At 43.4% G+C, this 27,703-nt stretch overlaps 1 protein-coding gene across 1 annotated transcript; it reads right to left on the bottom strand.

Moving 5' to 3' along the window:
• Positions 1-2,718: 2,718 nt before the first annotated feature.
• On the bottom strand, positions 2,719-27,524 carry C3H9orf43 (chromosome 3 C9orf43 homolog). Its single transcript, XM_060381166.1, has 15 exons — positions 27,386-27,524; positions 26,978-27,074; positions 21,345-21,497; positions 21,088-21,232; positions 16,740-16,800; positions 14,699-14,799; positions 12,572-12,632; positions 10,524-10,699; positions 9,720-9,867; positions 9,362-9,416; positions 8,925-9,088; positions 8,709-8,751; positions 4,500-4,579; positions 3,378-3,447; positions 2,719-3,190 (listed from the first exon to the last, which is right to left on the bottom strand). The coding sequence occupies exons 1-15, from the start codon at positions 27,407-27,409 to the stop codon at positions 2,970-2,972; spliced, it is 1,599 nt and encodes a 532-aa protein (XP_060237149.1). The 5' UTR covers positions 27,410-27,524; the 3' UTR covers positions 2,719-2,969.
• Between the last annotated feature and the right edge of the window lie 179 nt (positions 27,525-27,703).

Below are 27,703 nucleotides of genomic sequence, written 5' to 3'. Positions count from 1 at the left end.
CTGACATCCTATGCAAAATAAGAACCAACCTAAGTCCCATGGTCCATCCTTCACATCTCCAGCTCCCACTCTGATCAGGTAGTCACACTTGCAGATACCCCAACCGCCCTGCCCAATGTCTGGAAGCATCCCATCTAGCTAACTCTCTCTTAACCACCTCAAACCAAGCAGTACACACATAGACCTCAGTCTCAGAAAGAGCCACGCAGAGGCCACAGAGGCAAGTGTGAGACCATCTAGTCAGGGAATTGTAGGGTTCCAGATGCCAGTGGCTGAATACAAAAGAAGAAATGAGACTTCAAGAAGGTATGCTGGGAAATGCAAGGGTTAATATAATCAAAGTACACTTGTGTGCATTATGAAGTTCTCAAAGTATTTTAAGAATTACATTTTTAAAAGAAGATATGCTTATCCTTGGCCTTACAGACTTCTCCTTTGATGAGGAACAACATTAGCTAGAAAAAAGTAGGTCTTTCTAAGGTATGTGTTAAACTCAACCAAGGGCCTTTCTTTTTTTAGTTAATTATTTTTTTATTCACTTTACATCCTGGTTGTAGCTCCATCCCCCTTCCCTCCTCCCCTCCCAGTCCCACTTTCTCTCCCTCCCCCTTCCCCTGTCCACACTTCCTCAGAAAAGGGGAGCTCCCTTTTCCATCCACCCCAGCTCATCAGGTTGTATCAGGACTAAGAATGTCCTCTTCCCCTGTGTCATGTCGAGGCAGTCCCTCCAGGGGAAAGTGATCAAAAAGCTGGCAAGTGAGTCTATGTCCAGTGCAGTCCCCACTTCCCTTACTAGAGGGTCCACATGAGGCCTAAGCTGCCAATCTGCTACATCTTTGTAGGAGGCCTAGGTCCAGTTAGTGCATGGTCCAAGGGCTTTTTTTTTTAACAAGCAAAGATTAGTTGTTGACTATATACATCAGAAGGAAACATGGTAGCTAGAGCAACATTAAGATCTGAATGTAAACATCCAAGGTCACAGAAGCCCCAGAGAACCCCAAAATTACAAATTCACCACATTACTTGCATGCAATGTTCACTTTTGTTTTTACCCATAAAAGGATACACAGTATTCTGCTGTAAATACCAGCCACATTTACAATATATGCAAAAATCAGAATGCCAGTGTTAAGTTTCTTAGTTAAGCCTCAAATGTGCCAACAGTGAAAATTCATTTAAGAATGGAGAAAAAAGAAATATACTCAGAGATATTACGCAAACTAAGTGAAACTGTGCATTCCGGGAGCTCTATAAGCATCCCCGGAACTAGGCGAGCAGTGGACTGGGTGGACGTGCACTCACTGTAAGCGCTAATGCTGTACCCTGTATGCCATAGCTCTCTAGCACTGACATCAGGTCTCAGCTGTAAGCTGCCAATCACAGTGTGTCTCATGGACTTGCCTACTCCATGTGACCACCTACAGCTGTGCAATTTTTCTGTGGGGTGATGTAGTTACAAACATGGCCATGTGCAACTCTTCAGACCTTCTGAAGTACTTCAGAAACCAAACTACCTTCAACAACAACATCCAGTTTCTTAAACAAGTATGTCAAGAGTGTTCTGGACCCCCAAGTATTTAATAAGTAGAAGCACATGGGATAAGGGCTTAGACAGTGTTTCCTAAGGCCAAATACATATACATGTAGCTGTGACAAGCAGGGAGCACATCAGATTGTTCACATGCTTTACTAGCCTTTAAACACATCTAGTGCTCACTGAATACCAGGGGACTTTCTTAATAAAGCCGTAAGTAGTGTGAGCTTTGGAGTTTTGCTGTATATTTGTATCATACAATATTATATTCCCTTTTTATTCCCTTTTACTTTTTATGCAACTTTGAAATATTAAAGCTTAAAAGATTTCTGAGGAATTTTTTTTAGTTGGTTGTGGTTAGCAGGGTTTTTTTTGATTTTTTGAGACAGGGTTTCTCTGTGTAGTCCTGGCTGTCCTCTGTAGAACAGGCTTACCTTCAACTCAGAGATCCACCTGTCTTTGCCTCGTGAGTGCTGGAATTAAAGGTGTGTACCACCACTGTCCTGTTAAAAGTTTTCAGGGGATGGGGAAAAAAAAATCTGTCTAAAAATCAAGTTAGGATACTCCTGAGACTCTGGAATTCTGGGTCTTTGTGAACATTGAGTTTCTCTGCAGACTAGATCTCACAGAAATTGGAAAGCTAAGCTCTTCAGAGTTGGTATAAATTCTAGAAAAAGAAAAAGAAGGAGGAGTGTGCTAACTAAAAGAGACCAGAGCATACTGAGCAAATGCAACTTATGGACCTTGTTTGAATTCTAATGTGGATGTTAAACTGTAAACAAATGAAAAATTTAAAAAGACATGGAAATTTGAATAGGCTTAGATATTTGAAATCAAGCAGTCAGTATTAATTCTGTGGGGTAAAATCATTTTTAGATTTTTAGTGCTTTCTTGTAGAGATCCATATTGAATTATGTGTAGATCAGATGAATTTCTCTTCAAACAATGTATCGATAGGTGGAAGTCAGACACAGTGACTACCACTTGATAATGGTGCAGGCCCATCGCCAAAGGAAACCATCTCCAGGGAACGACAGGCACATTTAGGGATATTGTGGAGGTTCCCATAAGCCAAACACAGCTTCCTACCACCGCAAACACTTCCAAAAAAAAGACAAAGGGGATCCAGAAAACAGACACAAGCGAGCGGTACCTCCGCTCTTCCCAGAAACAGAGAATGAGTCTTTTGATAGAAGGGATTTTATTTAATTCTGGAAATACCCCGGAAATGCCCAGGGAAAGTTGCCTATCTTTTGTGGGATTAGGGCTTTCTTCCTCATTCATTTTAAAGGTAATGAAGAAAGCATTGTCTCTAAGCCTGGTCCTGATGGAGGATCCAGAGAACAAAATCCTCCCCTTTTCCCTCCTACATCCAAGGTTGTTGTCCTTAGAATACCCAGAACTGCTCTGGCTAAGGACGCCCCAGGTAAGAGCGTCAATCCTTCGCCTCTAGAGATGCCTCACTGTGTGTCCTAGAGAGATTGTTCTCATCATCCTCCACATTGGACTGAAGAATCCTCAGCAGTTTGAGCTCAGGGTTCCAGTCCATTTTGTCTGGACTTCCGGGAAGGCCGAGGGAGCTATCCTCTTGCCTGGAACTCAGAATTCCCATCGGAGCGTCATCCACATCACTCTCTGGGTCATACTGTTCCGAACCTAAAAAAAAAAAAAAAAAAAAAAAAAGACCCAGCCAGAGTTAGGAAATACTTCAGGACCCCTCCAAAGGATAAGGGCTGTGCTCATACACAAACCCAGGCCCCATCCCCGGAAAGTAAGTCATCCTGGCTAGCACAGGGTCAGTTCTGCCCATCCTCGGGCACTTGCTAAACCCGTTTCCACTTACGCTCTAGCATGCTGTAATAGTCCTTGTAGAATTTGTCGAAGTCAAACGACACCGGTTGAGCTACGGAATCCTAAAATTCATTGGGTTAAGCAGAAGAAATGTGAATCTAGACCTTAGCAAACTAAAAGAGCTTTCTAAAGCACACTTTTCTAGGGAAATTAATATCTAAGACAGGATAAAGACCCATCTCCTAGAACTGAAAGCAAGTCCACTCATACATTCTTTACTTTCCAGGCCGCCCAGATGATGCCAGGGCCCACTTCTCCCCATTTTGAAAAGCCAGCCAACGGAAGCCTGCTTTCAGAGGTGGCTGCCAGGACAGCCACTGCTCTTTCATCAAGAGATTTGGTCTATTTTCATGCCTGGGAATGTGAGTGAAATGGTAGCTTCTTCGACTAATAAATGGTGCAAAAAGTAACACTGTTTTAGCTCTAAGTCCATCACTTAAGGAACGACTAGAAAAAAATTAATAATTAAAGAAAAAGGCAGACTGAAGACTTGGCTCGGGCTTAGCAGTCAAGAGCAATTGTTGCTCTTGGCAGAGTTTAGATCCCAACAACCACAGCAGAAAGCAATTCTAGTTCCAGGGGAACTGATGCCATTGTGTGGCCTCTGTGGGCACTGCACATCCATAGTCGACATTTTCTCTCTCTTTCTCTCTCTGTAGCAATACATACAGACAGAAAATAAATGTATTTTTTCAAAGATAGAAAATGACTAGTCTCTCATTAAGCATCAATAAACCACACAGAGAGAAGTCATAGCGGAGAACCCCAGCAACTTGACTATTAGCCCCTGCCCAGTGGCACTGAATGGCCTCGAGGAGGAGAATGACTGTTCAGTCAACCCACAGGCTTATTAGAAACAACACATTATGAACTAAGGATAGTGGCATGCATGAGCTTATGAGCACAGTACTTAGAAGGCTAAGGCAGGAAGATCAAGTCTGAACTCACCCTGTGCTACTGAGCAAGTTCTAGGCTAGTCTGGGCTCTATAATGAGATCCTGCCCCAAGAAAAAAAAACTAAGAACATTATTTCTGCTTGCACTTTGGGGTAGTTTGCTATGCAGTAGAAGGTCGTCAAAACCAGACTTTAGTAGGGGCCTTGGTGTACACTCACAGGTACTGTGGTGGCTTCTTTCTCCTCTATCTCCTTCTCATGCGTTTGCACACTTTCCTCTTCTGGGAGAATTCTGTGATCTAGTAACACAAAGTCAGTTCAATCCTCTTCTTATTAATACTTCATGTCCCATTGCTGGAATTCTAGTTGACCCCTAGAGTAACCCTCTATTTGGGACAATATAAACCCTGGTGGTAGATGAAAGGGAGTAAAGCCTTCTGAATTCCTTTTTTGCCAAGGAGTATCCTTTATGTAACTGATGCGTAAAATAATTGTACCTATTTATGAACTTCCATGTAATGTTTCAAAATATGCACACCCCATAGAAAGCCTTCTGAGCTCTATTTGTGATCCTTTTTACCTAGGCTGTAACTGATTCTGCTAGAGACTAAAAATGGAAATAAAACATATACTAGGAGACCCAGCACCAGCAGTGGTGGTACACACAGCACTCATGAGGCAGAGGCAGGTGTATCTCCATGAGTTCCAGCCCAGCGTGATATACACAGTGAGTTCCAGGCCAGCTGGGATTACACAGCAAGACTCTGCCTCAAAACAGGGGTCGGGGGGTTGCAGGCTATTTGATCCCATTGTGAACCCCAATACTGTGAACTGTAAAAACTTGTTCCTAGTTGTGCAATGGCTCAGTCCTAGCACACACCTTCCTGTGATCTGAGAGCTTTTTGTCTATTGTAAACAGGTAGTTATAGTATTGCTCAGTCCTAGCACACACCTTCCTGTGATCTGAGAGCTTTTTGTCTATTGTAAACAGGTAGTTATAGTATTGCTCAGACCTAGCACACACCTTTGATCCAAGAGCTTTCTGTAAACAGGATTAAATAAAGTTAACCCTAAGGGCAAGAGGTACAGTAGCCAGCTGACAGGGACTACATAAAAAGGAGGGACATTGAGAGAAGGGTATTTAAGTCAGTGTGGAGGAAAACGGCTTTTGGCTTTTTCCTTCTAGGATGTGAGCTGAAGAGGAAGAGCTTTTTTCTTCTGGGACGTTGGCTGAGTAGGAAGATCAGCAGGGTGCTTTCTCTGCCTCTCTGAGTTGGCAAGTTTTCACCCCAATACCTAGCTCCTGAATCTTTGTTGATAAAATAGAATGTTTGGGATTTTACTGTTTTAAAAACAAGAGAGGGCTGGAGAGGTGACGAAGTATTTAAGAGGACTGGCTGCTCTTCCAGAGGACCCAGGGTTCACACCCCAGAAAACACACTGCAGCTCACAACCGTATGAAACACTAGTCCTGGGGGAGCTGATGCCTACTTCTGGCTTCCTCGAGCAGTACATGCACATGGTCCACAGACAAACATGCAAAACACAAACATAAAATAAATATTAACTTTAAAAAAAAGAAAGACCCAGGCCCTTTTATGGCCATTGCTGGAGTGGCAGGAACCAGATAAAGCCCAATGCCTTCATAAATTCTGACTAAAACAAAAACCAGTAAAGGCATTTCAATGTACCTTTGCACCTTCAGGGGAACATCGTGTGTTCCCTGCTTTACAGATCTGTGACAGAAGTACAATGTTCAATCTATGTCCATCGGAAAGGATAATGAAGTTCATGCTTTCTGAGGACACCTCAAAAGTCACCAAATTGGCACCTCAGCCCAGGTTTTTGGGAAGAAATGTGTCATCTATACTGAATGGGTAGAATGAATAAAAGTTAATGGCACAACTGTCCATGTGGGCACTCGCCCCAGCAAGGTATCATCATCAGGCTAAAGCTGGATAAAGACAGCAAAAACATTCTGAAATCAAAAGCCAAATCTCACCATGTAGGAAAGGAAAGAGCAAAAACAAAGGAGCAATTGAAAATGCAGGAAGAAAGAAATATTATATGTAAATTGCATTCAAAACTGGTCAATAAAAGAGACAGACAGACAACAACAAAGAGACCCAGGATTCCTCAAAGAGGTACAAAGTGCAGTTAGCAGCAGCAAAAGAAACTGGAGCTGTAGGTAGACATGGTAGTGCACTCCTGCATCCCAGTGCTTAGACGGAAGATGGATCAAGAGTTCAAGGTCAACCTGATCTATGCAGTGAGTTCCAAAGCATGCTTGGGCTACATAGTAAGAGCCTGTCTCAGAAAGGAATCAAGAGACTGCTAACTCTGTTTTCTGGCCATTACTACCCCTCTTTTGAGAACGTCACTTGCCCTCCTCTGGTGACACCCCAGCAGACCCTGAATACAGGGTCTTCATTGCTCCTTTTACACAGTTTTCCCAGCCACAGCATGAATGCAGCCAACCCCTCCTTTCTCAGTCTTCTCTAGACAATTCTTAAGCCTCTAAGAATTCTGCTAGAACAGAACACTAGTGTTCCTCCCTACAAGCACTGGTTCTCACCTAAGCTTCATATCAGAAACACTAGGAAGCTTTAGTAGACACTGGGAATTGGTTCCCAATTCCAGAAATCCTGTTCCAAAACATGTGGGGTTTGGGTGCTTGTTAAGAGTTTTAAAAGCTTCTCATTTGGCTTCAATGTACATCAGGGTGGAACTTACTGTCATGGAAAATAAAGGCCAAACACTCGTGCAGACAGTCCGTGCAGGCCCTGCTCTCCACATTCTCCCTTAAATCCTCACAGACATGCTAAGCAGCCACACTCTTCTGAGTTGCCTCCTCACAGGCTTGTTGTGGATGTTTTGGTTTATGATATATAAATTTATGTTTATGTTTTTATTATAATCCCAAGTGGGAGGTTTTAGTTTGTCCACACCTGTTAATTGTCTCCTTCAGAGTGTGGTCTTTGCCAGCTGAAATTAGTTAAATTCTGAGGACCTTGAGGGTGTGTGTGGGTGTGTGGGTGTGTGGGTGTGTGGGTGTGTGGGTGTGGGGGGGGTGACAGCCCAGAAGAAAGATGTGTGGCAGCTTGGAGGAGCTGGAGGAGGACTGCTTGCTGTGTTTGCTGGTTACCTGGACTTCCTGACAACTAATGTTGGTATTGATCCCAAAAGAATCCTACAACCCTACCCAGCAGGAAGAGGTAAAAAAGGGCTATGTTCTCCCTTTCCCTTACAACCTTCGTTCCCCCTATCTGGGAATGGGGGGTTGGAAGGGAGGTATAAGCTTTAAAGACCCCCAAATAAGGTAGCATTTGAAAAACTAGTGCTTACACAGGCTACTGTTGGTTCTAAAAAAAAAGTTTTCCCATATCAGGAAGCCACACATATCCGAGAGTCAATTCACAAGTCGTCTCTTCCATAAAGCCCTTCTCAACTCAGGGTGGGTAGGCCACTGCTCTAAGGGCCTAGCTCAAAGAAGCAGTCCAGTCCCCCAAGCAAAACAGCTCTTGTTGGGAACATCATGAAACATAAAGGCACCAGAGTAGAGTTATGAGAGTGGTAATGATCACTCTAGATACGAACTCACCTTAGACACATCTCCTACCCTGGACCTCAGACTCTTCCACTTCCCACAGAAGGTCAGGACCCTTTGTAAACCTTCCGGCTAATGGATGTTGCTGATACCAGAGACAGCAGCGTGGTGTGAAGCAAAGCAAGAGGACAGCGCCTTTCTCAGGGACAGATCACCTGATTCCTCTCAGGACCCCAGATTCCAGAGCAAAGTCTGAGAATTCAACTATTTGCAGAGTAAAGCCAGCAGCACACAGTCTGAGCAAGGCAGAACAACCTTACAAGATTCAGGGAGAATCTTCCTTGGTCCTTCCTACTCTGCAATCAAGCTGAGAAGTCAGCCAGACAATGCTACATGTATCCCTCAGTTACATGAGAGCAGAGCTCCGGAAACAGGGGGCTATTCTGGGTTTCAACATGAACATCAGTCAAAAAAGCCAGTGCTGCTGTTGCTACAAAGTGTTGACTGCCGGCTGAGCCCCAGAACCCTCCAGCTTTCAACCTGTTATATACTGGTATAGGCATGTATCACTACATTGGGTTCTCACTCCATGCTTCATAAGTCAGGATCTGAAGAAAACGTAACTCTGAGTCAGTCATTTCTCAAACGCCATGTGAAGCAGACATGTGGCCTAATGTGCTTGTTTAGAAACTATTTAGTTCAAGGATGACTCAGGGTAGATCAGCCAGCCCAACTGAGCTTTTCCAGAACAGTTCAGCATGCCTGACAATGGCAAGTTTCTAAATGACAAAAGCATGTTTGACTTCTGCCCTTAGCTACACCTCAGGATTCTATCCCTTGACTGAGCGAAGGGAGGGTTATAAATGTCAATGTACACATACTGGACTCGAGCTCAACCTCACTCTTGGCTTTCTTCTTAGCCTCCTGAAACCAACATAAGAAGGAACTGAATTAGGACTTTGAAGAAAGAACTTAAAATGACTGTCAGATAGTAATGTGATACCCACAACCAATAACCAGAGGCAAACCCCTCCTCTTAGCTACCCCTCCCACCCCATGCTGCACCCATATCCAACAGGATTTTCTCACTACTCTACCTGTTCCTTAGAGGTTTTCCCCTTCCCCTTCCCCTGCCGCAGCCGCAGCCGCTGCCGCAGCAGCCACTGCTGGTACTGCTGCTTCTGCTGCTTCTGCTGCTGTTGCTGCTGCTGCTGCTGCTGCTGCTGCTTCTGCTTCTGCTGCTTCTGCTGCTTCCTGTGACCTGAAAACCAGAGAGGATAGTTCAGTGCCCTTCTTCACTGAAGGCCCACACCTTTTGCTGGGCTACCTACTGTGACCTGCCCCACCATGGTGACTCTCCTTCCCTAGCCAGAACCAAGCAAGAGGCTGCTCAAACCTAGAGTCTCCTGAGTTCTCCATGTGACCCTGTGTGACTGGCAAGAAACACAACTGAACAGGGACCAAGTGACATGAGAGAACTGTGCAGTGGCAAAGGGGAGGATACCCGAAGATCCCGTCCCAGCAGTCCCCTTGCCTCTCTTTAGGTTGTACTGCAGCTTCTGATGTTCAGGGTACCGCAACGATGGTCTCTGATAGAAAGAAAAAAAATTAACAAAAAGCCTTTCTGTGGGTCTTTCTTTGCCCCAAGTACACACAACCTGGTCTTTAAACATGCTTTGAGAAATACGGTTGGCAGCAGCACGGTAGCAAGGTTCGAGGATGAGGAGAAAGGAGGTGGAAGGGGAGTCCAGAAGAAGCAGAGGCACTGTTCCCTAGCCCCTCCCCCTTCACTGGCTTTCACTTCCATACAATCCAGCCCTCTGCTCTACAAGGCCTGGGTGACAGGGCAGAAAACCAGTTCTTCCTGTCTTGAGGACAGATGGGCCTCTTACTTGCAGGGTGAGGCGGTGGATAGTTAGATACATGGTAGAAGAGATAGCGCTGTCAGGTCGACTCTTTTTCATGGGAAGATCCTTCCTCATCTTGGACAACTCTATCTTCACTTCAGGGTAAGCTATGGTTTTCTCATGTGCCAAAATGCTAAAGGAGACAGAGACACACAGACATTCAGGACAGTTCTTGCCAGAGAGTGTGGCTACTGAGAAAGAGAAACAAGGCTCAGATGTAAGGAAATCTCCACTTTGGCTCTAGAAAGGTGTGCCTGGGCCCTTGATCAGACCTTTCCCTCTCAACTAGCAGGACCACGGCTGAGTCTAAGGGCTTACTCCATGCCAGGCTCCTGTGCTTTATATTACCAGCCCCTCACAGCACACAAGGGCAGAGTTATCATCCTCCTCATTTTGCAGATGAAGAAAGCTAAGCAGAAATTAGCTAAATAAGTTACCAATATTCACAAAGCCAGTCATATTTCAATGTGCAATTCAAGATCTGTCACACTCCAAACCACATACACCATTTTGCCTCCCAAACAGATAAACGTCCATAATTAATCTATGAAGAAAAAAATAACAGGATTTCAAATGAAAGTCCACATAATGTGCTTAGCCCTAAGCCCAGTAGATGGTAGGTGCTTGCTGAATGGTGGCAGTGATGACTGTCACCCTGAGTGTTAGTAGAGCCAAACAAGAGGGTCTTAGCTTGCTATCTATTCTCCTCAGAGCACATGGTTTTGCTTTTCCTCAGCTTCACTGAGAAGCAGGACTCTGGCTCTCCCCACAGGACTCCATAATACGCACCACTCCTGCAGTAGATCCGGATGAAGCATGCTTACTTGGGCCCACAGTGGTAAGGGATCAGAATTTAACTGGTCAAATAAGTGCACTGGGGAGGGAGGAGGAACAATCACCCCTGGACTTCTCAAGTGTGTTGATACATGCTGCTTTCCAGAGAAATACAGAGATGACCTGGTTTTCTGGAAGAGAAACAATTCAAGGAACTCTATGAAGTATTCTTCTCAAGCCTGTTTCTTCCCATCAGTATTCCACCCTGACAAATGAAACTCCATGTTTCCAGACAGTGAGTGCCAATTTGATTGAATTAAAAAATGCTGAGGGCAGCAGGCAACAGGGCTCAGCGGGTAAAAAGCCCTTGCTGCACTAGCTGAAACCCATGATGAAAGGAGAACTGACTCCCAAGAGCTGGCCTCTGATCTCCACACCTGCACTATGGCACACATGTGTTTACACACACACATATTCAGTAACAATAACAATAAATAAAAACATTAAAGAGATCAGTAAATCACCTCTGGGTGTGTCTGTAGGAGTCCAGAAATGATCAAACCATGAAGCCACTGATGTGACAAGTGGATGAATCCCTTTGTGGATTCCTAATGTGATGGTATAATTGGGAAGTAGTAAAGGAGAAGTGGAGCCTGGTTGGCAGCAGTAGACATCTGGAGACATGGCCTAGAGACTACATCTTTCCCTAGACTCTTCCTGCACTTCCTTGTCTCGAACCCGGTCTACCAAGGATTGAACAGCTCCTGTGGGCAGCACTGACTACTTTGTGGGCTCTTCCTTCCTCCACCCCTCTTCTTCCCTCTCAATGCCCGAACACTAGAAATGAGAAAGGCGGGGGGTTGGGGGGGAGATCCCTGAATAAAGTCAGGGCTCAGAAAGGAATAAATGTTACTTCCTGCTACTTCCTGCTGATTAAGGGAGTGGAGGTCCTTGGAGCAAGTTTGATCTTCACCATCAGGATATCTAATTTCTTGTGTTGTTTCTTCTTTGTGCACAATTACTTAAACTGCGACCAACAGCAAACAGTAAACAGCAACCAGCAATCAGCAACCAACCAACAACCCACCCTGTTACTGAGGCCCTAACATTTATATGCCCTCAGAATTCCAAACATCACCCAATTGCAGAAACTATCTGCAGCTGGCAAAATCATGGCCCCTCCCACCAGAGCATGAGGTAAATAAATCATAGTCAGCTGCTGCAAAACAGCCCCATATCCCCTGGTATTAAAATGAAAACATATTTTTATAATAGTTCTGTATTTTTAAAGAAACCAAAATTCCAAAATACATGCTCCTGCTCTCCCAATATTCTGCCCACGTACATGAGGCCAAGCAACCATGTAGCGTGAACCCTCTGAAACTGTGGGCCAACAGAAATCTTTCCTCCTGTGAAGTTGCTCTCTCAGGTAATTTGTTGACAGCAACAACAACAACAACATAACAGACAGGGCAACTGCAACCTTTCCCGCCTCCTGACCACCATGAAGGGACGCCAGTTTCTCCCTTGCTGGGCTTCTAACATCCTGCTCCACTGAGATCAAGCCGGGATCAATTTGTCTTTCTGGACAGGCCATTCATTTATCCACTGAACAATCTAACAAAAACCATCTAATTAGGTGCCAGACTGAAAACTGAAGTAGGAAATGGTTAAGGAAGGAAATGGAACAGGAACAACTTTGAGGGACACAAGATCACATTTACCAGAAAGGCAGGTTGGGGGTTGGGAGCCCAGATCTTAATAACTTCTAGTCTATTGGAATACTATCCCATCACACTGGAGATTAGCTTTCAACTGACAAAAGTCCCCCCTGATGACCAATGCTTCCTTCTGTCCTCTCTTCAACGTATTCCTGACCTTCCTATAGAGAGGACATAGAGGAAGGGGTCTGAAGAAGTCTGTAGCTGTTCCTAAAGAAAGGCTTTCTTTTACCCTTTTGTGTAAAGGATTTTGTTCATTCATATAAGAGGGCTGAGGTAGGGGTGGAGAAACCTAAGAGGAAAAATCATTAACCCTAAAGAATCACAAAGCATGGAACTCACCTCTCCCAGTTTCTTTCTCTTCTTTCCAGGCCAACTGGAAACACTAGACTTTCCAACTGATCTTAAAATAAAAAAGACCAGAACTCATTCCCAGATATTTTAAATAGAAGCACTAAGAATATCTTTACATGACAAGCATGGAGATAGCAGGAATTTTTCAGCTTCTTTCCTACATCCACCATTCTATCCCTGGCCCACCTACCTCCACACTTCCTTTACATGAAAGAAAACCAGTTTCTACGGGTCTTGTTGCTAACAGCATATGTATACACACACACAAATGCATGTATAAAAAAAGAACTATTTGGGCACAAAGAGAAAATGAAAAAGAAATTCTGAAGGTTGCTATAAATGAGAAGTTTGTTTTGGTATTGTTGTTTTAATTTAATCACTAAACAAGCACTGCAAACATCAGTGATTGTTAAAGAAAAGCCAAACACCATTCCTACAGTTGTCAATGCCAGCAAGCCTTTGGGCCTTCCCTCTGCTTATATACAAGTCTTATAAGCTGTTCATTCTGTATCATTGCCCTAAGTCTCAGGGTTCAGATCAGAATTTCATGCGTTTTACTAAGGGCTCTTTTTCTCATTTTTGAGGGGAAACAAAACAAAATTTAAGAAAAAAACCAAATGTGTTTCTTTTTAAGTGAGAGGGTTTTTTTTGTTTTTTGTTTTTTGTTTTTTTAAACATGTATTTATTTAAGGGACTGAGGCTACACATGCCACAGTACAATATGGGAATCAAAGGAGTCGATTCTGGTAGGTGACAAAACACTAAAAATCAATTCTCTCATTCAACCATGTGTGTTCGAGGAATGAAACTCAGGTCATTGGGCTTGGTGGAAAGTGTCCTTACTTGCTAAGTCATCCCATGGGTCCAGCACTTATCTCTTAAACCTCATAAACAAATGTAGCTCTGGGAGGAAGGAAAGCAAGATGTCCCAGCAGGTAAAGTTGCCTGATGATCTGAGTTTGATCCCTGGACCCCACGTAGTGAAAGGGAAAGAGGGCCAACTACTGCAAATCCTCTGATTTTCGTAAGTCATCCTCTGACTTTACTTCCCCATAGGCACCTGCGCACACCCCATCCCCCATTACTAAATAAATGTTAAAAAGAGGTATCAAGTCATGCCCAAGCCCAACAAGCTGTGTTTGATCTCTGGGTTCCATCCAACCCGGCAGAAGGAAAACCAACTTTTTAGCAAGTTGTCTTCTGACCACTGCACCTGTGTGTGACACACCAATGCACGCACTGATGTTGGGGGTTGTTCTGATGCTTTACTTTGATGCAAATTACTGCAAAGATCGGGTTACTGCCCTAATACTTCTCCTTGTTTTGTAACCCTGCCTAAGACATTATACCTGATTGGTTGATTAAAGGCCTATACCTGGGCAGGGCAGAATGGGGTAGGTGTGGCTAAGGTTCCTGGGCTTTAGAGGACAGGAGAATCATGGGAGAGGGACAGATGGATAGGAAGAGAAAAGAGGATACCATGATGGGTTATGGTGAGGAAGGAACCATGTGGGGTGGGAGGAAGGACTCAGAGGATGGCTTGGCTGGAGAAAACACCAAGATGAAAAGATAAGCAAGTATTTCTAAGATTAGGATGAAAGGTAGCCCAGATGAGGATGGTTAAATGGATGGCACTGAATGCAACTGGGAAGTGAATGGTGCAGTTATTCAAACAGCACAGGTAGAACTATCTGCCTGGCCCAGGTAACAGGAGTCTGTGTCTTATTGTTTGTGATAGCAGGTTAAGTAATGCACCACAATAATTATAGGGCTAATAATAAATAATATATAGCCCAACACTCTTTTTTATTTACTATAACTCACATTTATATACAACAAATATGTGTTGTATATAAACTGGACCACCCTGTCTATGTGCTATTTACTTCCATATAGATTTGAAGTATAGAATTCCCACAACACGCATCTCACAGTATATTATAACATAACTCCAGTGCAGTAAGAGGCCTTGATCACTTTCTATGTTTGACCTACTGCTGCTAACAATGAGATAGCTAAAAGAAAGATCACAAAAAGGGGTGAATGTGCAGAAGACCGCAGGGAATTTAGAGAGCATGGGCATCGAGGCCTCTATGTTCTAGACAAGCTGCTCACCTCATGTTCTTCTCCGTCCCTTCTGGAACCCAGGTTACAACCATGTTTCCGACATCTTCAGAGAAAGGAAGTGTTGCCTCGTTCAAATTCAACACTGAAAGCTGGAAAAAGATGTGTAATGGGACTGTTTGAGGACCCAACCTCCTGCTGGTACTCACTACCAGACAAATACTGTGACACTGTGATAAGTTCGCCAAAATATTGGTGATTCAGAAAATTATTTTTTAAAAAAGATATTTCTGGTGCTGGAGAGATGGTTCAGTGGTTAAAAGTTCTTGCTGCTCTTGCAGAGAACCTTTGGTTTCCAGCATGAACTACATGGTAGTTCATAACCGTTCCTAAGTCCAGTTCCAGAGAATCTGCTGCCCTCTTCTGTCCTCCACAGGCGTCAGGCAGGAACACAGTACATGCACACACACCCAGGCAAAACATTCGTACGTGTAAAATAAAATAAGTAGATCTAAAAAATTAAATAGAAAAAGGACATTTCTAGTCCCCACAATCATCTTCACAGTATTCTTAATATATTTCTATATGCCCTCTTGTGTCAGATACCAATACAAGTACTTCTCTAGGGAAAGAATTTTTAAACAATTTTTCATGACATTAGTGTAGAAAAACTCAACCCATGTCACATGAGGATGTCTGAAGGCAACCTCAGGAACACTACTCATTCAGCCATTGCTCTGCGAAGACTCAGATTCCATGCAGGTAAAGGCAGCCTGCATTTTGGAAGCAGAGACATACGGAGTACAGGTAATCAAGGTTCCTTCCTTCCTTTAGTCACCCTGTCTGTAATTACAGACATCCGTATGAGTTATCATGTCAGTTTCTCCCACCCTTGAGATCACACAGCACTAGGGTTCAAGAAAATCCTTAAGATTTTTTTCAAAGTTATAAAAAAAAATAGTTTTGCCTGTTGATCAGAACTGACTGATGTAGAGAGGCAGAGGCGGGTAGATCTCTGTGAGTTCTAAGCAAGCTTAATGTACATTGTAAGTTCCAAGCCAGGCAGGGCGATATAATATCAAAAGACAAGGAAGGAAGGAAGGGAGGGAGAGAGGAAGGGAGGGAGGGAGGGAGGGAGGGAGGAAGGGAGGAAGGGAGGGAGGGAGGGAGGGAGGGAGGGAAAGAGGGAGGGAGGGAGAAAAAAAGAGAGAAAGAAAGAAAGAGAAAGAGAAAAAGAAAGAGAGAAAGAAAGAAAGAGAGAGAAAGAGAAAAAGAGAGAGAAAGAAAGAAAGAAAGAAAGTGAAAGAGAGAGAGAGAAAGAGAAAGAAAGAAAGATCAAGACAGAAAATATCAGAATATTTCCCCTATTGTAAAGATTATTCTATGCACTTTTGACTGCAAAAGCTAACTTTTTATTATTTTTTTTAGTTAGCATATAAAATAATGGGTTTCATTATGACATTTTCATATATGTATATAGAATCCATGTTTAGCGATGAATCACAGTTTTTAAAGTTAGAAAGTTATCAGACTAGATGACCTTAAGGCCCATTTTAAGCCTGACATTTCATAAATCTAAGTTCTCTGCTTATGAAATGAGAATGTCTACTTAAAAGCTGAACATGTTTTATACAGGACAGGGAGAAAATCCTCTCCTATGTCAAACATTCACAGCTCACTCCCACTCTGGGCTTTCTAAAGTCAGTGGAGCATGTGAAGCTATTAGCACAGAACCTAGCACACAGTAGGGACCCAACCCTAGATAATGCTATCGGCTTCTTCATTCAGACTAGACTAGTCATGAAGAATGCGGTGGGGGCTGGGGAGAGAGCTCAAGGGGAGAAGGCCCAGGCCTGATTCCCAGAACCTAGATGGTGGCTTACAACCATCTCTAACTCCAGCTCCAGGGGATCCAGTACCCTCTTTTGGCTTTGGAGGGCACCAAGCACACACATGGTGCACAGACATATATGCATGCCAAACAATATACACAGAGAATAAAAATGTTTAAGACACAATAATGCCAAAGGCAAAATATCCCCACTAATAAAGAGAAAATGTAGAGGAAAGAACTTTTTAAACCGTGACTTACTTTGGGAGTTCTAGCAGAATAACTGCTGGTCATATCTTTGTCAAATGAAGTCTTCCGAGACCTGGAAAATATGAGTTCAAAGCATGAAATAGAGACAAAAAGGTGAAAAGTCAATGGAATAACAAAGCTCATGCTCTTGTGAAAACCTATCTACTTACTATGAAGGCCCTGGATTTCATACTAATCAAATAAACACAGATACTCACTCCTGCATGGATATCCTATACTGCACTTTAACTACCTCATCAAATTCAATCGACAGCCTATGCCTCTTTCTAGCTATAGAAAACTAGGTCCAACACCTTAAATAACAATGTCCTAAGGGCCAGCGAGATGGCTCAGGGTAAAGTACTTGCTGTGCAAGCCTGCCAAGCTAACCTTGGTCCCAGACACCCACACTGGAAAACAGGACAGACTCCTAAAAGTTGTTCTCTGACCTCCACATGACCTCTGTGCCCACATGCTTGTATTCAGTCACACACACACACACACACATCAAGTAAATAAAACATTTTTAGGTTTATTAAGGCTGGGCACAGAGGTCCATGCCTTTCATCTCAACATGCCTTTAATCCCAGCACTTGAGAGGCAGAGGTAGGCAGATCTTTGAGTTTGAGGTCAGCCTGATCTACAAATTGAGTTCCAGAACAGCCAGGATGACACACAGAGAAACCCTGTCTTGAAAAAAATAAAAATAAAGTCCAGGTGAGCAAATATAGTTTAGGGCTGGAATATATCCATAAGCATGGCAGAAACAATTACTGCTTGAAGAATTCAGAAGAACGGGGAGAACAGTAATAGGTAGAACAGCATTTGAGAGTCCTGGAGGCTATATTCACTCATTCAACAGAAACCTTGTACCACACACTGTTGGGAGACATGGAAAGGAGCAGAGTGCTAGAAATCGATCCTGCACCCTCTGAAAAAGCAGCCAGTACTCATAACCATGGCCATTTTTCCAGTCCCCAGTACTGACATTTTAATGAAAGGAGACTATGAACTGATGTGCCTACTCCCACTCCCAGAGCCACAAAGAGTCTGTATTGAATGACTGACCCTGTGATTATGGAGAGTTGGGATGTTACAGATGAAGAGTCAAATTACCCTGCACCATCTTTCATTCCCTTTATTACCACTTGTGGTCTGGCTCTGTGTCTGACCTAACACACTTGCAACCATCAGGTGAAACCTTTGAGATGTATTAACATCATCAGTTTTCACCCACCCAAAAACTAAGTAAGGATGTCATCATACAGCATCCAAGACCTGTCGCAGGGAACTCTGGCTTTGTTGTAACCTGTTTCAGGCCACGGTCACTCATATTTGGCTCAAGAATGAATGCTCTTATATTCCTCCTTGTTGCTTATATTCCCCTTGAGGCAGGGTCTCTCCACAGCTCTGACTGTCCTAGAACTTGTTGTATAAACCGGACTGGCTTCAAACTCACAGAGCTTCAACCTGCCTCTGCCTCCTGAAGGCTGGGATTAAAAGTTTGTACCACTACTCTCATCATGTATTTCCTTTGAAGTGAGAGATGTTTTTTTCTGGCAACAAGGCAAACAGATCAATAAAAGGCTTCTCAGAGCGGGATGCAAGGCAAAAGAGGCTAAATCAAATGATGGTAACAGTGTAGATGGGAAATTTTAAATGGGTTGCTCACCTCTGTGAAAAAGCAGTTCTTAAATTCAAACTGGATGACAAGGAAGAAACAGCTGCAAGATCTAAGGCAATTTTCTCAAATGGGCAACACTGCCCCCAAAGGACATCTGGAAATGTATGGATGTGTCTTAGGTTGTCACAGCTGCAGGTAAGATAGTACTGGCCTGCAGTGGGTAGAGACAAGAATGCAGCTAGACATCCAATGATACACAGCGAATAATAATAATAATAATTATTATTATTATTATTATCAGACAGTAATAACTGTGTGACCCAGTCAGCAGACTAGGGAGCAGACTAGGTGCATGAGCTGTGGGGTGGGAACTGTGGAGTATGTAATAGACAGAAAAGACAATATGGCTGAAACCAACTGGACAAGGAAGGGAGATACACAAGATGACGTGCACCAGGAATGCAGGATCTCCTGTGGCAGTATAAGCCACACCAAGGACTTAATGAAGCAGAACAGAGAGAAGGAAACCTTGAAGGTTAGGAAGACGGCATGGGCTAAGTGTTAGACAGCAAGACACCACCAGAAAAGCCAGTTTGTCTCCAAGAAAAAGTTGAAATCAGAGAGTGAGGACCATGACTAGAGAGAAGCCCAGAAATCATAGGTGAAAGGATTGGTATCCCTCAGGGCCCCCAAGACCAAGTTCTCAGCACAAAGGAGATTTATTTGCCCCAGAGGGACAAAGCGCAGGGAATATGAGACAGAGACAGGAGATAAGAGGACAAGAGAGAAAGAGAAGGGAACAAGGAAAGGGGGGGAAGTATTTGTCCCAGGAGACAATGACTGCCTCTGGATAAAGGAGACAGGCGTAGCACATAGGAAAATGACAGTTTATAACGGTAAAAGGGGAAACCCTGTGTTAGAATAAGGTGTTTAATTTTGATTAGACATATTAATTCCATGAGCCAAAGGGGGCTTTGATTGCTGAACTTCAATACTTTGATAGTTCAATCTTGGTAGTCAGCCTCAAGTTAGCATTGGTGGCTAGCTTTAGGAATGTAATGTAACAGTTTTTAGCAAGGCAGAGGGAATGGAGGAAGGGCAAGGCCTGCCAGAGCCATATTTTCAAGCTGGCTACAACTCTAGAATGAGCAGAATAGAAGGAATGAGTTGAGTCAGGAACCATTATTCCTAGAACCTTAACCTGTTAGACATAAGGTAAAAGTGTTGGGGAAGAGGAAGGAAAGCAGGAAAAAAACCACCACATTGCTTACATGGACTAGAGAAAAGAAACCACTTCAAAGGTAGCCACTAGAACTTGGACTCTGAGCATCAAGGTCTTTGAATTTTATCTAGCTAGCTGGCTAGATAGATACATAGATAGGCAGCTATCTATCTAGATTTATCTATTTATTTACTTATTTGGTTTTTCAAAACAAGTTGTTTTTTGTTTTTTTTTTTCCTCTGTGTCACAGAGCCCTGGCTTTGTCCTGGACTTGCTTTGTAGATCAGGGTGGCTTCGAACTCACAGCTCCACCAGCCTCTGCCTCTCGAGTGCCGGGATTAAAGGCATGGACCAACACTGCCAGGCTGTCTTTGAATTTTAAATGCTGAAGTTTCCAGACGCACTGCAGTTTCATGTTTCAGCAAAAACTGAATGCCTAAGCTTTGCAAGAGATTAAACAAAAAGTGACTAGGAGTTTACAAGTAGTTTCATATATAAAATTAAAAAATAAGAAAGCAAGCATTAGCCAGGCATGGTGGTACATGCTTTTAATCCCAGCACTTGGGAGGCAGAGACAAATAGACCTCTGAGTTCAAGACCAGCCTGGTCTACTCTACTTTGGGAGTTCCAGGACAGCCAGGACTATGAAGAGGAAAGAAAAATAGGTAGAAAGAGAGAGATAGAAAGAGGAAGAAGGAAGAAAGAGAAAAGGAAAGGGAGAAAGAAGAAAGAAAGAAAGAAAGAAAGAAAGAAAGAAAGAAAGAAAGAAAGAAAGAAAGAAAGAAAGAGAGGAAGGGAGGGAGGGAGGGAGGCATGTGGACACTGTTCTCTGATGACCTTCATAACCTCACAAGGTTGCCCCCAGTGATGCATCTAAGTTGTGCCCTAACACCTAAAATTCATTTACCGAGCTCCTAAGCCCAGTACTTCAGAATGTGACTGTATTTGGGGACAGAGTCTTTAAAAAGATAACAAGGTGAGGTGAGGTCCTGTGGGTGGGTCCTTATCCAATAGGACTAGCATATATATAATATATATATACATATATATATATATATAATGAAATTATGGTTACAACACACAAAGAACAAGGCCCACAAGAAAACTGAGGGACACGATGCCATCTCCTAGGAAAGGGGCCAAGGAAGAACTAATTCTAACTCCTGATCTCGGATTTTGAGCCTTCAGAATTCCATGACAATGAATTCATTAGTTACACCAGTCAGGCAATGGTCTTCATGATGGCAAACGAATGTAGCCCCATCACCTACCCCTGGACCACACGCTTGCTGCTTACTCTGGGCTCCCCACTCCCCGTTACTTGACTTTGAGTAGGTTCCATTTTGCTGTTTGGTAACTCTAGGGATCAAAACCAAAGCCTCATACATGCTGAGCTCTATTCCCAGCCTTAGTGTTTTCAATCTAATCTTCTCAGTCATCTGTGTGGACAAGAGAAGTGCAGACTTGGGGTTTGGAGGCACAGTTTGCTAAGGAAAGATTCTAAGACAATTTACCTGCTGTAACTCCTGCAGGCTGGTTTCAACATTAAAGACCGTTCCCTGGGAAAGGTAAATTCTGGTGGTTGTTGCTGAGCCATCCCCTTCTTGGCCCACAAGCAAGTATCTGAGATATTTACAACGGTGAGTGTCGGGAGTTTATCTGAGAAAGCAGGCCAGAACAAAACATGTAACCTACTATTTTGGAGAACGAGAACCAAACAGAAACCGCAAAGGGACTTTGTGACAAATATGGCAGAAGCTAGCTAACGTACCTTCAATTTCCCTGGGAGATTTGTGGAGTGTGTCCAGGATCCTAGGATGGCCCCTCTCGATCCGCCGGAGAGATGCCCAGCATTGTGGGTGCTGACAAACTGCTGAGGTGCAGACAGCTTCATCCCACAGGGACTCATTTGGCAGGTTCATAGCTGTAAACAGTTTAAGATGGAACCCAGTCTTGCAGTGTTTTAGCCCTCTGGAGAATCAGCAGCCACACACTTACAGGTTTGTTTGTTTTTTCTTTAAGATTTATTTATTTATTTTATATATATGAGTCTCTAGCTGCATATATACCTACACGCCAGAAGAAGGCATCAGATCTTATTATAGATGGTTGTGAGCCAACATGTGGTTGTTGGGAATTGAACTCAGGACTTCTGGAAGAGCAGCCATGCTCTTAACCAATGATCCATCTCTCCAGCCTGAAGGGGTTATTATTTCTACACATTAGACAGCCATAAGGTCCAGATTTCAGTTTGAAATGAAATCATAAACATTTTATTGAATCCACGTAAGTACGTAAGTGGTAGTCACACAAAATATAGAGAATTAAACACCAAGCAAGTATGAAGATACCATGAGGTCAAATGACACATATGCACAAAAGCCTTCCTACACGGCCGTTTGCAGTCAAGTGCCTTGAGACTTATCCATTCAGCCTCAGTCTCCTCATCTGTAAAATGACAAGTCTGTTTCAGTAACCATAGCAATTAGTTTGTAGATGTTTAAGAACTTGCTTAGTGCTAGGCAGTGGCAGGGCATGCCTTTAATCCCAGCATTCAGGGAAGCAGAAGCAGGCAGATCTCTGAGTTCAAGACTAGCCTGGTCTATAAGAGTTCCAGGGCACAGAGAAACCCTGTCTCAAATAAATAAATAAATAAATAAGACCAAAAACTTGCTTAAGGCAGGGTGTGGTAGGGTGGAGCATGCCTTTACTCCCAGCACTCAAAAGGCAAAGGAAATTGGATCTCTGTGAGTTTTAGGGTTGTAGGGGGAAGGTTGAAGAGAGTGAGGGGTGCCCAGTCTAGTCTACAGAGTGAGTTCCGAGACAGCCAGAATTACATAGTAAGATGCTGTCATCTCAAAAACAAACAAACAAAACAAATTATTGATCTAATATTTAAATAAATATCAGAGCCAAGGGCTCATTCCTGCAATGTCAGCACTCCAGGAGGCTGAGGGAGGAGGATTAATAGGAGTTTGATTAATATAACTATATAATGTATAGTTATAAGCCATCCTTGACTATAGTGTGGGATCTTTATCTCAAAAAAACAAAAGCAGAGCCGGAGAAGTGGCTCAGTGAGCAAAACATCTGCCAGCAAGCCTGATAATATGAGTTCAATAATCCCCCAAATCCACATGGTAGAAGGAGATAACTGACTCCTACAAGCTGTTCTCTGGCCTACACACACGTGCGCACGCAAGCACACATAGACACACACACACACGTACACACACAAAAATAAATTAATAAATACAGCTGGCTCAGTGGCTGTGCAACTGCAAGCATTAGAGCCTGAGTTCAGCTCCCCGGCACCCACATAAAAGCTGTCCACCTGTAACCCCCCGTGCTGGGAGGCACAGATAGGTGGATCCAGGGCTTGGTGGCCTAACTGCACTGGCAGTCTCCAGGTTCAGTGAGACCCTGTTTCAAGAAATAAGGTGGAGGGACCGGAGAGATGACTCAGCTGTTAAGAGCACTGGCTGCTCTTCTAGAGGACCAGGATTCAATTCCCAGCACACATATGGCAGAGCATACCTGTCTGTAACTCCAGTCCAGGGAATATTACATTTTCACACAGAAATACAGGAAGGGGAGAGTGGGAGGGTGGGAGGAAGGGAGGGAGTGAAGGAGGGAAGAAAAAGAAAGGAAGGAAGAAAGGAGGGAAGAAAGGAAGGAAAAAAGAGAGAAAGAGAGAGAGAGAGAGAGAGAGAGAGAAGGTGGAGAAAGGATTAAGGAAGACTCCCATGTTTGACTTTTGGTCAAACATGCATATGCATTACAAATACACACAATGAAAAAAATAATATCAGCATCCTTTTCCCCTTCATTACAAAAATGCTATCTACCATCTTTGAAAAGTCTTCCTAAATTACAACCATTAGAGACAGGCAGACAGCTTTAATCCCAGCATTCTAGGAGGCAGAGGCAGACAGATCTCTATGAATTCAAGGCCAGCATAATCTACCTAGCACATTTCAGGCCGGCCAAGGCTCTAGAGTAAGACCCCACCTCAAAAAGAAACCAGCAACAAAAGCTTAAAAAGCAATGAAGTCACAGAAGTGTTATTTAGCTGGCTCAAGCCTTTTGAAAGCATTCTTCACTTTTCAAAATGCTATAATCATCACAAAATACCCACTACCCATGAATGGGTTTGTTCAAACTGAAAATCAGATGGCCATTTGCTTTTCATCTATTGGCTGTGTGGCATTAACCAAGGAATTTCACCCTTCTCAGACCATTTCTTCATAAAAGAGAGTGAGGGTCCTGCCTAAGACTGTAGGAGGACTGGAGAGATAGCTCAGCAGTTAATAAGAGAACTGACTGCTCTTCCAGGGAACCTGGGTTTGATTCCCAGCATCCATGTGGTGGTTCACAACCATCTGTAATACCAGTTCCAAAGGATTAGCTATCGTCTTCTGACCTCCATGTATACTGTATGCATGTGGTACATACATGCATGCAAAACACTAATACACATACAATAAATTTTAAAATTTTAATTGTAGGAACATACACACATATCAACAAAGAAAAAGAATATCAGGGCACAAATGATCTGAAGGAGGAAATGGGAAAATGAGGGCTCTGATTAGGAAGGGGAGAGAAATAAATACAGAAGAAGGGAGGAGGCTAAAACAAAGGTAGAGTGTCTAAAATAGTCACAAGGAATCATACTCTTAACCATCTACCTAAAAATGCTTGTAATACACATAAGTCAGTATATAAATATACATATAGCGTTTAAATGAAATTTTCCTATCTGGGCTGATAGTGCTCCCTGTAAAAGCCACAGATCATCTAACAAAAACCACACCACCAGGTATGAGAAGTCCTCTTTTTAATTGTTGGTCAGGGTTGTCTAAGAGACTCCCAAATCATTATAGGCTATTGCTATTGCCCTCAGTTACCCCCCAAAGGTGAAAAAGTAAGTCCCTATTACTGAAGACACAATACACTTCAGTCACAGGGCTCAGGTTATCCTGAAAGCCTCCTTCCTGAGGACTAGTTTTCATGGTACCAGAAGGTGCAATGAAATCTTCCAAAAGAGGGAAGTAACCAATAGCCCACCCAACCATGATGCCTATGAGCTACATCAGTGGTACCTTGGTGACAGCCAAACAGCTCTCTAATAGAACTTAAGACCCTGCTCAACAAGGAGGAAATCATGCCTGGTACTGGAAACCTTGTCAGCTACCCAGGTAGGGCTAATGAAGTCATGGATCTTTGTTACAGCATGGTCTGGTGCTTTGTATTAAGATGTTAATTGCTTCACTCTCTGAGATTCTGTTGTTTTACAGCAGACTATCACATACCCCAAATGTTGCTATGTAACATTGCTTCCCTGTTTATAATCCCTGTTTAACTAATAAAATGCCTACATCTGGGCAAAGCTATAATGAGGTTCCCTGAGTCTGGAAGACAGAAGGATCACAAGAAGGGGAGAGACATATATAAGAGAGGAAAGGTAGAGTGAAGACCACCATGGATTAGTGTAAAGAAGATCCACCTGGCCAGAGGATTTACTCTGAGGACCAATGGGGCCAGAAAGCAGCAGCCCAGATGGGAATTATGTGCAACCATTTACATTATTTTGGATAGGAAGTGCCCAGAAAGAATGATTAGAGCAAATGGCATGGGATGTGGGACTGGGAGTTTAGGGAGTTAATATCTGCCCAGCCCCAGGTGAAATAAGACTTACTAAAAATCTACCAAGTGTCTGTCATTTGTTGATATGGTAGTAGTATAAATAATAACCGCTGTAATAATTATAGGCTATTAATAGCCTTTTTATTTTTTAATGTATTTTTTACTTTATGTAGATGAGTGCTCCATCTGCACGTACACCTGCCCGCCAGAAGAGGACACAGATCCCAGTATAGATGGTGTTGGCCACCATGTGGTTGCTGGGAATTGAACTCAGGACCTCTGAGTTCCCAGCCTCTGTCTGGCAGACAGTGCTCGTAACTGCTGAGCTATCTCTCCAGCCCAGCCTTTTTATTTTCAATAACAGATCCTGAAGGAGAACCTATAACCTTCAGTTTACTAGACCAGCATAATCCCTAACTACACCCTGAATATTTGCCCTTATACTCAGAGAAAAGTGGAGTCCTCACCCTTCCTCAAGGAAACGTCTCTTTGCAACAGATGGAGGCCATTACAGAAAACAACATCCAATCAAGATGCAGAGTTACAGAGCCCAGGCCCAGCCGATACATCTTCAACACAATTCCTACATCTAAAAGCTCAGGGATTAGTGTGGAAGAAGGGGAAGAAAGATGGTAAGAGCTAGAGGAGCAGGGGTTTTGCTGTGAGATTGTTTCCTAGAAATGTCAGAAGCTGCACCCATGAAGTCCCACCAATATGACTGCCAAAACATGAGCTGAACAGGACAGCACTAGACATAATAAGGAAAGCTCAGGAAGCCTCAGGCCTAGACAAAGAACCACAGGTAACTAAGAAATGCTGCTATCTAAGAAACAGTCTACCTAGGGGAGGTCATACCAATTGCTTATCCACAACCACCTGGGTCCCTTTAGCTTTTTAAGGACATTGCCCATTTCCTCTTCTATTCAGCACATTTATTGACTGCCAAGTATGTGAGAGGATCTGACTGGGGCAGGGAGAACAGCAATAAACAAACTCCCTGTTCTAAACTGCTTAAAATTTAGATCAGAGAGAAATAAGAAACTATTGGCCTGGGCTGCACCGGGCCTAAGAATAATTTAGCCTGCCAGGCACTTTGAGCCAGTATCTTAAAACTGAAATGGTCCATAACGTTAGATTTCTGGCTTCTCTTCTCAATTAAAATGCCTGACAACCCCAGTTCCAGCTAAACAGTCGTTAGAACTAAGGCTTATGATGTTTTTAAACCATCATAAGGTTCTAAGTTCAGAGTTCTTTTCATCACAACGATCCCTCAGCACTATTCATCATTCTATCTGCCCTATTGTTTTGTTTTTTTCTCCCAATACGGAAATATTTCTTTGTAATCATGTCTCCATCAAAAATAGGAAAGCAAGGGGGCTAGGGAGATGTCTCAGAGGTTAAGAGCCCTGGCTGTTCTTCCAGAGGTCCTGAGTTCCACATGGTGGCTCGCATGGAGATCCGGTGCCCCGAACACTGTATACATAATAAACGAATAATCTTTTTTTAAAAAGATATTTTTTAAAAATAGTAAAACAAGTATGGGAACAACATGTTTTGATAGAGAGAAAGGAGGAAAAAGAATACAGAATTAGCCCTCAGTACGAGTATTTTTTTGTACTTAATATGAAAATTATACGACTTGAAATGCTATTGGAAATGTAAAATTGGATAATGACTTTAATAGGGAATGTGTACGATGAATCAATTAATGAATTTTAAAAAATACAACTTTAACACGCGATGCATTAGTCTTACAATCAGTTGCTTCTCGCCTTTTCAGCGCCGGACCAGAAGAAACTGAGTTCCGAGGTCTCATCAGGCGTCTCTCGGTATTCGCGTCACTAGAGCTGTCCTGGTAAAGTAGTGGCATTTTTTTAAGTGAAAATTTAGGTAACACTTATCCTTAATACAATTATCACAAAGTTGTGAGAAGAATAGGATTCAAGATGGACATCGGTGCTGTAGACTTGAAAGAAAATCTATACTGAGTTCCGAGCCAAAAGGAATAAAAATAAATAAAAATAAAAATAAGAAAGCGGGAGACTCAAGCGTCAGTGGTCCGCGACTCCACAGAACCAAAGCAGATACGGGGGACACCGCTAGGATGGCCGAGGCTTTGGCCCCGCCCACCTCCCCACCTCCCCCCCCGAGGGCCCCGCCCACCTCTCCCAAAGAGGCCCCGCCCATCTCGTCCGTCGAGCGCCGCCCCGCCGGCTCGATCAACGCCCTTTCCTCTCACGCCGGGCACCGGGCCGCCCCGTTGCCTAGCAGCGGCACGGGGCACGCTGGGACAGAAACCTCAGAGAGTCAAAAAATTGGGTGCGAGAGCTCCAGCGATAAACACAGTGTGTAGTGAGGAAACAAGCCTGGGGAAGAACGTCAGGGAAACGGTGGAGGCGGACGGAAACCGCCGTGGGCCGACACCATCGCGACGAGGAAAGCGTGGCTACACCCGCGCCTTGAGGCGTGGCTGAAGTGGAA

The sequence above is a fragment of the Meriones unguiculatus genome, chromosome 3 (genome assembly GCF_030254825.1).
Source record: "Meriones unguiculatus strain TT.TT164.6M chromosome 3, Bangor_MerUng_6.1, whole genome shotgun sequence".
Classification (NCBI taxonomy): domain Eukaryota; kingdom Metazoa; phylum Chordata; class Mammalia; order Rodentia; family Muridae; genus Meriones; species Meriones unguiculatus.
The sequence above is the reverse complement of the archived record's forward strand: the minus strand, read 5'-3'. Positions and strand labels throughout refer to the sequence as shown.